At 35.6% G+C, this 13,263-nt stretch overlaps 1 protein-coding gene across 4 annotated transcripts in view; it reads right to left on the reverse strand.

The window, feature by feature from the left end:
• The window catches only part of frmpd4 (FERM and PDZ domain containing 4), a 57,346-nt gene that overhangs the window by 10,334 nt on the left and 33,749 nt on the right, over nt 1-13,263 (reverse strand). For all 4 annotated transcript variants that reach the window (XM_055215168.2, XM_055215169.2, XM_055215170.2 and 1 more), the window contains 9 exons: nt 7,492-7,652; nt 5,347-5,449; nt 5,089-5,134; nt 4,794-4,898; nt 4,509-4,616; nt 3,130-3,261; nt 1,473-1,592; nt 1,011-1,147; nt 740-866 (listed from right to left, as the gene is read on the reverse strand). In XM_055215168.2, the coding sequence (XP_055071143.1) occupies nt 740-866; nt 1,011-1,147; nt 1,473-1,592; nt 3,130-3,261; nt 4,509-4,616; nt 4,794-4,898; nt 5,089-5,134; nt 5,347-5,449; nt 7,492-7,652 (1,039 nt within the window). The remainder of the gene's footprint in view (nt 1-739; nt 867-1,010; nt 1,148-1,472; nt 1,593-3,129; nt 3,262-4,508; nt 4,617-4,793; nt 4,899-5,088; nt 5,135-5,346; nt 5,450-7,491; nt 7,653-13,263) is intronic.

A 13,263-nucleotide genomic window follows, 5' to 3' on the forward strand; every position in this document is an offset into this window, starting at 1 on the left:
TTAATCTTTGCCCAGCACTAATTTATTATTATGTCAAAGATTATACATCCAACCAACCCCCCCCCCCCACATGTTAAGATTTGCTGTGATTTCACAAAGTAAGATGTGATCCTGGATCAACCTTTTTTGTTTTTCCTGGATCAACATTTTTTAATCAAAGAAACCCCAAATTACGCTTAATTCAAACCCTAACCATTTTTATTAGTTAAAGTAATAGTTTTAAAAGATTTTTTTAAAAGCCCCTAACCCAATCCTACTGTAAATCGAACAATTTGTCAATTCCTACCAAAAACAGCGTGAGGCGCACTTGAGAGTTAATATTTATTTCAGACAGAAATCTTTTGGATTTGTTTATTGCGAAATTGGGACAAATAACGGCAGCGCATCACAATAATTTTTACTTTGTGTAGTATTTAAATTTTAATAAAAACCAGGGGTCCACTTTAATTTATATTTTTGTGCTTTATAGGTGGTCCTTCAATGCTTATACCTGTAGGAGGTCCGGGACCAATTTGTTATTATCATCATTTATTATTTAAATAATTTATAAAATGTAAAATTTAACAAAGCATCCGTGACGTGAGAAGAAAGGCCAGAAACACAGAGGTGCAGTATGAAAACATTACGTGTGGGTTGTGTTTGATACAAACTGTACTGAAACAAATGATTTTACACATGGAGGGTGAAATAAAAAGCTATGAAATTCGACTTGAATGTGTTTCCATGCTTCAATTTGTACCTTTTTCCCCGGCGGCACCAGATTCTGGTTGGTCTTCAGAATGTGTGCGAGAGCTTTTCTGATGTTTTTCTCCTTCATGCTGGACAAAACCGCCGGAGGGAGAAACTGAGCCAAACCCCACTCCTTTCTGTAGAGAAACACAGACAGACTGAATGTTAATCACTCTTCTCTTCTTCTTTTGTGTTAAACAGAAAAATATTGTGTTTGAAGCAACATGAAGGTTTATGTTCATTGTTATTGTTTAGACCTGAAGGCAACAATAATGACTCACTCGATGTATTTCAGAGAGACTTTCTGTGTCTGTTTGGTGCTGAGCATGAGGATGTACATCTGAAGAGCGGCCAGTCGAAGCGCCGTATCGTATTTTAACTCTGAGCCGTAACGTTCCTGCACGACGTCTTTACAGCTCTACACAAACACACACACACACACACACATTTCATTATTGCAAGTGTAATAATAATCATCACCTGTTGACAGATTCAGACACATGATAAATAAGATTTCAGGTAGGGCTGTCTCTGTGTGATATGACATTTATGTGCAATGGTAGAAATGGAAAAAATACAGATTAGTCAAACAACAAAAAGGGTTAATATTTACTGTACATTATTTATGCGAGAGCAATGAAAAAACATAAAAGTATGCAAAAGTGTGAGTGGCACCCAAAAATATGATTTATAAGATTGTAAAATATAAAGATATTTTACGACTGAATGTCCTGTTGTTTTACCTGAACATAGAGATAATCAAAGGCAACAGCGTCTCTCCTGAGAAGATCTACCGGATCTTTGGGAAGAAAACTGATGCGAAAAAAGCATTTCATCTTATGTGACCCCGGCCGTTGTGTCACCTAAACACAAACAATCAATCTGTCACAATTACAAACATCTGTACAAAACACCTGAACACACAAACACCAGTGAAGTCATCACAATCTCATGTCTGTTGTATTTATGTACCACTCCAATAAGAATACAGATGATTTTACAGAACAAAAAAATTTTATATAGGCCTTGAGTTTCATTATTTGGTAGTGTAAAGAAAAACATTTATCAATTCACAGGTGTTGTTGTGTTTTGATAGGAACAGTTTCATTATGACTAGATAATACATATAATCATCATTTTCATATTATATTATCAGTAACATTACATAAATTCAATATAATGCTGTGAGTCTTTTGACCAATTCATTAAAGAGAGGGTTTAATGCTATTTGATGCATTCTGACTTATTAACACAGTTTAAAGGAACAGTATGTAGGATTGTGGCCAAAACTGGTATTGCAATCACAAAACTTGTGGCTAAAAACCGGTACTACAATCACACAACTGCAACTCCACTTTTTAAATGACAATATCCTGGCCAGACCACTGTTGTCAGTGATATAAGTATACGAAATGAAAATTATTTCTTAATGTCTAGTGACATATCAGGACCATTTTATGATTAATTGATAAAAAATTCTTACGTACTGTTCCTTTAAGAGTCGTAATCTTGATGTTAAACAAATGTAAAATGTCAATAAAGCAGTTGAGCGTGTGACAGAGTATTGCTTGGCAAAACCCACGCCTCCTCTTTCCTGCAAGTTTCAGAAAGTTTTTTTTTTTTGAAAATGGGTACCCATTATATATCAGTGACCCCATATTCCTTATACGGGCACTTCCCCTGGAAAACCACACCCACAAGTCAATCAAATGAGAACGAGGACACTAATAAGCATTGTTCCTTCGAGTAAAAGTCATAGATATCACTTCATGCGGCAGCTTTGTTTTATATCAAGAATCAACAATGGCACGAAAGAAGAAGTGTGTTTTGAATGTAAGGAGAAGAAAGTCTTGTTCAGCTTTGTAAGTAACTCAGCCTTAAAGAAACAATAGATATAGTTTGTTTATTTGGGGTAGCAGTGGAGTTGTGCGTGTGCGTTTGTTTAAAGCTGGATTGCGTTGAAATGAGGCGGTCTCAACTGGGTCATGAGTCGCAGGCGGTAAGTAAAACTGCATTATATGTCTGTGTATTGTTGGAAATCGTCACGTAAGGGCATCTAATGTAAACCACACAAACATGTAGTAAATCACAAGTTATCCAGAGATAGTGGGATAATGTTTTGTGTGTGTCGTGACTCGCTCCTCTCGCTGGGCGCCTCTGGGATTTTGTGCTTTTCCAGAAACAATTGCTAGAGCTGATCTGTCTTTTATAAATCTGATAAAATTCAATAGTACTCTATAGGTACTCTTTTGCTTGTGTGCAAGTAAACATACTTGGCAATAAAGCTCTTTATAAATCAGATTTTTTAATGCTTTTTCATTTGTAATTCACTTTGAATAAAAGTATCTGCTAAATGAATAAATGTAAAGCACCACTCTCTGAATATGATTGATAACAAACCTGTGTTAGCATCTCCTGTTCATGTAGAAGCATTAGTTTAGTGACTGAAGCCTCAGTCTTGTGTTCCAGCATCAATGAGAAATGTTCAATACTTTTAATAGAGAGTTTCTCCTGCAGCGTCAGAATAACATCCTTCAAAGACAAAAACACATCTCTGTTATTTATGACTGTCACTGACTAAAAAGCAGAATTTCCATGACCTAAAATTTATGGAAAAACATCTTAAATTTTCCTGGCATGTTGCCTTGGTTAAAAGGTACAGATGGGTTTTATTGAATGGGGTTTTGCTTAAAGGGAACATTGAAGACTTTTTTAAGATGTAAAATAAATCTTTGGTGTCTCCAGAGTGTGTATGTTAAGTTTTAGCTCAAAATATCACATAGATAATTTGTGCTGTTTTTGTTTGTGTTCTTTAAAATGCAAATGAGCTGATGTCTGCACTAAATGTCAGTGTTGTAAAATGCAAATTAAGGGGCGGTATTATTATAATAAAATCCCTTTCTGTCATCACAAGGGGAGCCAAATTTCAATGACCTTTTTACATGCTTGTAGAGAATGGTTTACAAAAACTAAGTTACTGGGTTAATCCTTTTCACATTTTCTAGGTTGATAGAAGCACTGCGGACCCAATTATAGCACTTAAACATGGAAAAAGTCAGATTTTCATGATATGTCTCCTTTAAAGTCAAGATCTTGGGTTAACATAAGGCCAATGCATTTTTATGTTTTATTGTATGTCATAAAACACATCAGTAATAACCCACTCGTGACTTTTTAAAGCTTTAAAGTGTTTTTAAATAGGCAGTTGCTAACAAGTTGCTATATGGGACAACAGACTATAAACATCATCACACATAAAGATCTTAAAAAAACAACACAACATGAGCACAACCCCCCCCCAAAAAAAACCAAACATTTTTTATACGTTCAAGAGTGATTAAGCCATAATAAAAGAATATAACATTAAATCTTTGCTTTTCTTTAGGGTATGAAATGAGTTGGCCATTTACAAACTCACACCTGATACGAACGTCCTTCTTTCATGCCCAACTTTGCTTCTTTTTGTCTTTATCTTGGTTTGACTGGTCACTAGCAAGCTAACACATTTTTATCATAAGGAACAGTGATGCTGTAACCATTTGTACGGAAAAAATATAATTTGAAAAATGGAAACTAAAATTCCATGACTTGGACAAAAACAATATAAATTTCCCTGACTTTCAATGTCTGGAATAGACCTTTCAAAATTCCATGATATTCCAGAAAGTCCATGACCCATGTGAAGCCTGTATACTGTATATTTACACATATTTGTAGAAAAAAACTGTGCATATATTGCAACTCAAGACTGATCAGTAAAAATTATTCTGTTAAGTTACCTTGATAGACGTGTTGCAGTCAAACCTGAAGGATTTTGTTTGTCCGTTTTCCAGATACACCTTCAAGACGTTTGGCATGAAGAGTAGAGAATTATCTTTCACAGTTTCCTACAGATCAAAACATTCACAGTAAACTGTCTGTTTGACATCCTATTTTAAATGATTTACATTAGCTGATCCACATTTTAAATGCATGAATGAGTGATCATATTTATCATGTCTATTTATTTAGACACTGGGCTTGTGAAAACATTTAAAGGACATGATGTGTTATTTCTCACTCACAGGTACTTGTCCGTTAATAATGACCTCCTCGGCGAAACGGACTTTCACAGGATTCGACTTCAGCTTGGCTTTTTTAGCTGCACTGATGAAGGCAGATTTGGGCGACTGGAGCGACAACACGAGCACAAAAGAAGCAACATTCATCAGATATGACACATTACTGACTTCAGCCTCAAGACAACACAAAAACTAACAAAAACTATCTTTTTCTACAGTGAATCTGAAGTGGAAATCTGTAAAATGAATAGAAACATGGTAAAATGTGGTAAATGTATACTAGAATAAAATGACTTACAGGGTATGGCTGTACCACAGTCAGTATGATGGACTCTTTACAACTTCTGCAGAAAAAATACACAAAACAAAATAATTTGAGTGAATTCTTCAGGAGGTATAAGGGAAAAAATGCCTCACATTACAACGAAAAACCACGAATCTTTGGTATTTAATACCACAATAATTTTTAGTCCCCATTTGTGATATGATTTGATCTGTGGACTGAATCTCACACAGTGAGTATGTATACAGTATGACACGATCACAGGTTAAATACCTGACAAGGTCAATGACTCTTTCTCTGGGAGCTGTGCTGACCGCCTCATCATTTATCATCACGATTTCATCTCCAGGGATCAGTTTTCCTTCTGAAGGTCCTCCTGTCAAATTCACATACAAAACACATTTGTCTAAAAGAAAACATTTAGATTAAATGATCCAAACATCCGCTAAACTATCTGTAATATGTACAATATGTTTAACCTTGATACTTACTTCTGGCAATAAATGTTTTACATTTTCCATAGCAACAATGGCTGTTAAATGGCTGGTTAAAATGATGAATAATCAATTGAAACTATTAAATACTTAACTATAGAGATATATTGAATATGTCAAGATATACATTAAACACTTCTCATATTTAATCTTCTTTAGGGCCGTTCATATTATGACAATAACTATAAAAAATATAGTTTTAAAAACTATCACAGTTATAACGATAAAGATACAATGAACGATATTGTAAGTGCACGTGCATTTTTAAAAGATATTTGACACTGTGGAGAAACTCATTGTTGAGGTCTATAACAGAAAATTATCTCAGGCATCAACGCTGATGCAGTTGCTGTGAAATTGACTACGTGCTTTTTATTAGTGATTGGACAATATATTGCAGAGGCCAATATTTGGATTTTTTTATTATCGGCATTGGCCGATAAATCTTTTCAAATGGCCAGTAAATTTCTCCATTACTTAAATGTGTTGTTTGTAATGAAAAGACACTCTGTGTCACTCAATGTACAGCCAAAGTTTGATAGACAGTAAAATGATCAATCATTATTCACTTTTTAACATGACGTTATGTTATGTCACTAGATCAATACACTTATTCAAACAGTACCGTGAGATGTCAGATCCACATTAATTATGTCTTGTAAATAAGTTTTAAGTACTTTTTAAAGGGTATATTTATAAATGTTATGCAACATTTATAACATTATGGGCCCTATTTTAACGATCTAAGCGCATTGTCTAAAGGGCACAGCGCAACTATAAATGGGCATGTTAGAATCCACTTTTGCTAATTTAACGACGGGAAAAATGCTCCGAGCGCATGGTCGAAAAGGGTTGGACCTATTTTTTTAATGAGTAATGGGAGTATTTTGGGCGTAACGTGCAGTTAACCAATTAGAGTCTCAGCTCTCATCCCCTTTAAAAGCCTGTAGTGCTGACACTATGTCTAATCTCTATTTAGATGACGGACTTGTAAACTGAAAAACTAAACAGAAGAAGAAGATTCCCAGTTTAAGATTAATGTTAAATAATTGTGTTGTTTTTCACAAACTTTTTCACAAAAAAATTGTTTTTTGTATTGAAATTGTTATTTTTTTTATTAAAACTTTTAAAACACATTTTCTTTTAGTCATGAAAGTAAAAAATCAGGCTTTTAATTGCTTTAAATGTATGGCTATCCAATATCATCAAAAAATAATTTACAAGTATGTAAGAAAAGGTTTGTAGTCTAAAAATACTTTATTTGTAACAAACGAGATAAAGAATTTACAAACGGCTCTCCGAACGTTTCAGCACTTGGACAGCGTTTTTTTTAAGCAGAGTTTTTTTAAGCATTAATTAAAAATGTTCTCATCTCACCATATCCACAGGTACAAAGTCATCATATACAATAAATCCGTGAGGTTGTGCCTTCTTACGTCTCATAATCGGTCATCATTTATGTCCAAGAGACTCAATAATAATCTTTTACATTTCAATCCTTTAATCTTTTTATATTTGAAAAGTGTTTTTGTGCTGCTGAGCATTCATATGTGATAAGCAAACCTGCGTTGTCCTCCCGTCCTCAGAACGCCCATGGGCGCAAACATGGGTGCAAATGCATTTGCTATTTAAACAACGTGGCGCTAAACGTGAAAACTATAATTGTGCCGGGTCGAAACTAGCAAAATACACTTGCGTTGCGCTTTGTGCTGCATTGAAGTGCCTTTTAGATCACAAGTTTTTGAAGATCAGCAACATTTGATTAAAGTGTCTAACTTGTGTAATGTGTGTGTAAAATAAGTGTTAAAGGAGCTTGCACTAGTGATTCTGATATTTGCAACAATTCAGACAAATCATCACAAAACACAACACATTATATACATATGTGGAGTAAAAGCGTGACTTAACGCGAGTCAAGGGATACCTGGAGTAACCGATCGGACGACGACCGGCTTCTCGCTGCCCGCCACAAATCCAAAGCCGAGCACCGGGTCTCGTCTCATCTCTATCTTCCGTGGTGCAGGAGGAACAAACTTCTCAACATCAACACGTATATCATCCAAAGAGCTCGACTGTGACAGGTGACTGAGAGAAGACATAAATCAAAAGAGAGAGAGAGAGAGAGAATATTAATGATTTACTCTGTCAGCCTTTTACTTCTGTTATTACACCACTCGTTGGAATGCTTGATTCTGATTGGCCAGTCGTGACATTGCAGGTTTGTTATTCCCAGATAACTACCGCTCAAAACGAATAACACACTGTAACCCGGATGCTGAAGATAATTTTGAGTTTAATATTACACAAAAATTAAATATAAATGTATTTTATATTTACAAATGATTAAAGCACATGGTGTGTTTGTGACATATGAACGTCATGTCTTATCTTAAAACCGAAAGTTAACGGGTTTTTCTCGCAGAAGGTCTGCATTCGTAACAAATGAGCAAATAAAATATTTCAAATCAATATTTAATGTTCCTTAACTCACCTCACCAAAATATTAACAGTGCATCCATTCTACGCGCACCGCAAGCGCTGTGATTGGATCACTAGAACTACGTCGCATTTCTTCATACTGTAGGTATTTTCGTTTGTGACGGTGAGAACAAAGATGGGCTAATTTGAGAAGTGATTTAACTGAAACTGCAACAAAAGTCGCTGTCTATTTACCTCCATCACTGCTGGTCATCTGAAAACATACACAACAAGCTGCTTTTTTCTCTTTGTTTGTGGGTTTACTGGCCAAGCTGCTTCTTCTTTGGCAGTTTCATTGCTACTGTGGTTACACACCTAGACACTGACTACTAGCTGTCTGCATGTGTAATTGCACGTCGACGCATACGACGATGCAGAAGTATATATGAAAACCAACGCATTTGCTGACTTATGCACAACTATAATGAGCCCTTAAGACAGAAAGTTGATTGACCTCAAAGCCCCGTCTCCACATGAACATCAGCTCTTACACTTCCAGTGAACTATAATTTAGGAAGAGGAAGAACAAAGCCTTTGTAATACAAAAGGCTCAGAAGACAATGAATGTTCTGGAAGAAACTGCAGCACAATTTGATGACCCAGTTATACACACAGTAATCTATCAATCCATCCACATCCATCTGTCTGCTACAGCTGAGTCACACTACACAACACAAAACATCTGCAGGAGAAGATGAACTGGAAAAAGTTTGATGTGAACATTGATACACAGTACAATAAAGCTGTAATGTTTCTGTGGAAACTTTAACATCATTCACACAGCACTTTGATCCCAGAAAATATCCAGAAAATTGTAAGAGAGAGGCTTCTGTGTGAACACAAACACGTCCAGTAAATGTTCTGGGATCGATCCCATAAAGAGGACCTAGTAACATTGCCGTAACATTTACAGAAAGTGTTGTATGTGAACAAAGACAGAAACGGGGCACGCCTGTCATCGCAACAAGAAATATCATTCATCTCTTTAAAAAGGGGGTTTTAAATGCACATTAACATTCATGATGAGAAATCATGCAAACTGGACTGAAGCAGAGATCTTGGAGCTCATCACTATCAGCGCTGAAGCTGAGATCATTCACCAGCATGACAGAATCACGCATCACACACTCCTTATGATTTCGTCATAAACTAAAACATAGTTTCTCGAGAGAGAGAATAGCAAACTTCAGATGCTGTGGAAAAAATCGACCAAGTGCAGGATTTTAAATACGTCACGTGTCTTTACAGGATCTTTACATTCGGGCTGCGCGGGGCACAAACTAACGCAGAGTTAACTGTAACATGGACCGTATACATTGTTGCACAGGGTCAGCGATTTGTTTTTCTGGTATTGTTTTCACGCTGCCAAAAGACGATCTCCGGACCGTCTCTTTCACTTTATTTATTACGACTCAACTTGTATACTTAAATGTCCTGATTACTTTGTATAAATTCAATATTTGGCTTGATGGCTACATCTGGTGGAAATTTTGTGTCAATAGCCCACTTACAAATCCCCTTACTGATAAAAATTTGGGTGCGTCAAATACGTATTTTTCCAGCTGTATAAAAAGTTTTTTGTCATAATTGTGCTGTTTTTTCTCATATATCTATTTATAATTGAACTGTGGTTAGATGAGGGATGAAAAGTATAGATACCTGTCTATTATAGACAGATATATAAACAATATCCACTTCAAGTATATAGACAAAAATGTCTGTGTGAAAAGTGCTTGTGCGTGCTAGAACCAATCAAACACTTTCTGAACGTGAACACTTTCTTGAAATTTAAGCTAAAACACATTAGATGAATATAATGTTCTGTCCTGCGTTTTGTTGCTTGTTTTTAGATGTTGTGATATTTTTATTACTGTAAAGCACTTTGGTTATCTTTCAGCTGTTTTAAATTGTACTCTAGAAATAAATTTGACGTTTGTTGCCTCCACTGACATGTTAAATCATAAGAAAAAAATAAACAACCGATTTTACAACATTTATATTTTAACAAACGTCACACGCCACTATGAATTCTTAATTGATATGTCCAGTAAAAGCATTCAGGTTTTTCTTTATTTCAGATGGTACAAGCTCCTTTAAATCATGTGAGAATAAAACACACGAATGTCCTCATGATTCAAACCCAGGGAACACACATGCAGAAAAAATTGTATACCTTGCACTGTAAGTCACTTTGGATAAACGCATCTGCCAAATGCATACATGAAATGATGTCCTGCAATGTCACATTTACCTGCTGCAAACTTCTGATATTAACAACAATTATACGAAGGAAACCTAAAGCATACTGGCAAAAAATGCTGACCGTACAACTTCATGTGTTGACAAAATAAAACTAGATAAATAAATAAATAAAAAATACTAAGCCGGCTTATGAAGCTGCACACAAACTACATTTGTAAAATAAGCAAAGCATTTAGCATTTTGTTGCAGTTTAAATCAATATATTTAGAGAAAGAAATGCGAAATAATAAGTATTACATTTCTCATCATGTTCGATTTATTTGATCAAAATCCTGTGAACACAATGTATGTTTACTAGAACCAAATCTTTTCTTTGAACCCACCAAACCCAGATTCTCAGATCTACTGATAAACATTTAGATGAATCACATTCTGTCTGTGCCTTTTGTCTTAATGTGGCGCTCACAGTTTGTTCCTGACGGTAACACTATTTTATTAAGATCTTAATAATATTAAGTTTGAACTTTATACAGGAGCGACCAGCAAATGGTCTGGAAATCAAATCATCTTACATTTCAGTAATCTAATGTGCAGTAGACGCTCAGATATTTCCTTACATCTGTGAAGCTCACACTGTTAGATAATTAAAGCCGTGAGCTGAAGGAGGCGGAGCTTCGTGCCATCATCCTCGACACATGTTCCTGCTCACAGCGATGAACTACAATTAATCTTTCAAACGCTGGAGCTCTCGTGTGCTGCAGACTCAACAAAACACTGACGGTGATTACATTGAACAGTATGAGAGTCTTTAGTTCAAGAAAATATCTTCAATGCTTCATAACTTCATTAGCTGCTTTGGATTAAAGCATTTGCCAAATGCAGAAATGTTAATTGCAATCATGCAGAAATGAACACATTTTGCAGGTTAATGCTGGATAATCACATGAGAGAGATAAAAATATGAATGGGATTAATGCCATGACTCAGAGGTTAACGCGGCAAGACCGAGATAAACATATGGGATTCAGGAAATGTGTTGTCCTGCATTCACCCATGAGCACCTGCTAAAGCTGGCCCGATCCCAAACTCTTCATAAACACAAGAGTTATAAACCCACAGATCTTTACATGATGGACTTAAAGTGAAAACTAAATAATACAATCTAAAAATTGCTAGGTTATTTTCAACCCAACGCTGGGTCAGAAATGGACAAACCCAGCAGTTGGGTTAAATTTTTATATATGGCCCAACAAAGGTTTTAAATTACAAGCATCGGTTAAATTACAACCCAGTGGCCTGGGTTTGTCCCTTTTTGACACACAATGCTGGATTGAAAATAACCCAACATTTTTGGATTGTTTGGATGAAAACCAAGAAGAAATCTATAATGGAAGTAGTAAATAGAAAATTTGCTTCAACTGAAATGAAAATATTTCATAGTAATCCCTTTTAATCCATTACGATCCTAGAAAACAATTTGTCCAAAATCTCACCACAGAATGAGTCAAGAACATAACAGCAAAATGAACTGAATCACAATACATTAACATTATTTATTTTGTTACACCATGCCTGATATTTGCATTAGGGCTGGGACCATCAAAAAAATATCTGTCTGATATTGATTCTGAATCGCAAAGATGATATGATGCACAGCTCTTTCACACACTTTAATTAACTTCAAATTCAAGGACCTTTCAAGGACTTTCCAGGTCTAATACCCTCAAATTCAAGGACTAAATGTGGGGACACATTTCAAGTAAGAGCAAGGTTACATCGTGTTACCTTTTAAGATACATTGTTACAGTTTCCTTTTGAGGGAACTCGCGCTGCGTCACTGCGGTGACACTTTGGAGACGCCTCCAGGGGTAAATGTGTATATCAAATTCAACCAATGATGAGGCTTAACGACAAAGACAGGGTGACGCAGGAGCCAGGAAGTATATCGCTATCTGAAATATTGCCAAAGACGACGTTACAGGGACGCAGGAAATATCGCAAGAGAGACGCAGCGTCTCGTTCCCTTCTCAGGAAACAACAGTTACATACATAACCAGAGACGTTTTCATGTGTCAAACACAACTATGCAAAAAAGCACTTTGGTTTGAATCAACATTCGCATACAGAATATATAAGCATTTAAAGCGAACAGTTTAGCACGTGTGCTTAAAAGTCTAGAATTTTTATGATATTATCCTACACTACACAGTGAAAAATATGGATTTCTTCCAGAAAACTTCTTGCATAAAATAGATTGAAGCACTTTCAATGACCTGTATCTATGTATGTATATTTTCAAAAACTTCCCAGGGCCTTGAATTATTTCCCCTAGATTTACAAATTTTTAAGGATTTCAAGGACCCGTGGGAACCCTGTGTCATGTTTTATGGGTCTGTGATCAGTAGGAAGTCCTTGTCAATCTAAAATCGCTGTTAGTTTGAGTCATTTATAACATGCATTTGAAAAAGCAACACTCGTCAAACATAATCATTATACTTATTCTTTATTACCATGAAAATACCTGATTACTGTGATATAAATGCATATTAGCATTTCGTGGAGCTTTAGAAAGCACAGCAAGCAGAATCGCATGATTTATCATCTCACCTCTACACAACATACATGCAAATATCACACAAAGAAATGTATTTTGATCTAATGTTTTCTCTGAATAGGTTACATGCTGCTGTTTTTTGTTTTGTTTCAGTATCTTAAAAGGCAGCATGATTATCATACATTAAAATGCTGCCCATGTAGGCGTCTCACTACGCTTTGGAACAAAATCAATATCAACATCATCTACAGCCATTACATGAGCATTTTCACATCAATTTATACAGAAACAATAAGGTTTTAAAATGGCCTACTTACAAAATACGCTCCAAAATACACAACTGCACAACTCTGTACACATACACACCATTCAGATCACAAGGATTTAAATCAAAAAGATTTAAAGATCTGTAATGAGTTACAATAGACAGACTAGTCCTAAATTTAGTCAAATGTCTGACTA

Source organism: Misgurnus anguillicaudatus, chromosome 17 (assembly GCF_027580225.2).
Source record: "Misgurnus anguillicaudatus chromosome 17, ASM2758022v2, whole genome shotgun sequence".
Taxonomy (NCBI): domain Eukaryota; kingdom Metazoa; phylum Chordata; class Actinopteri; order Cypriniformes; family Cobitidae; genus Misgurnus; species Misgurnus anguillicaudatus.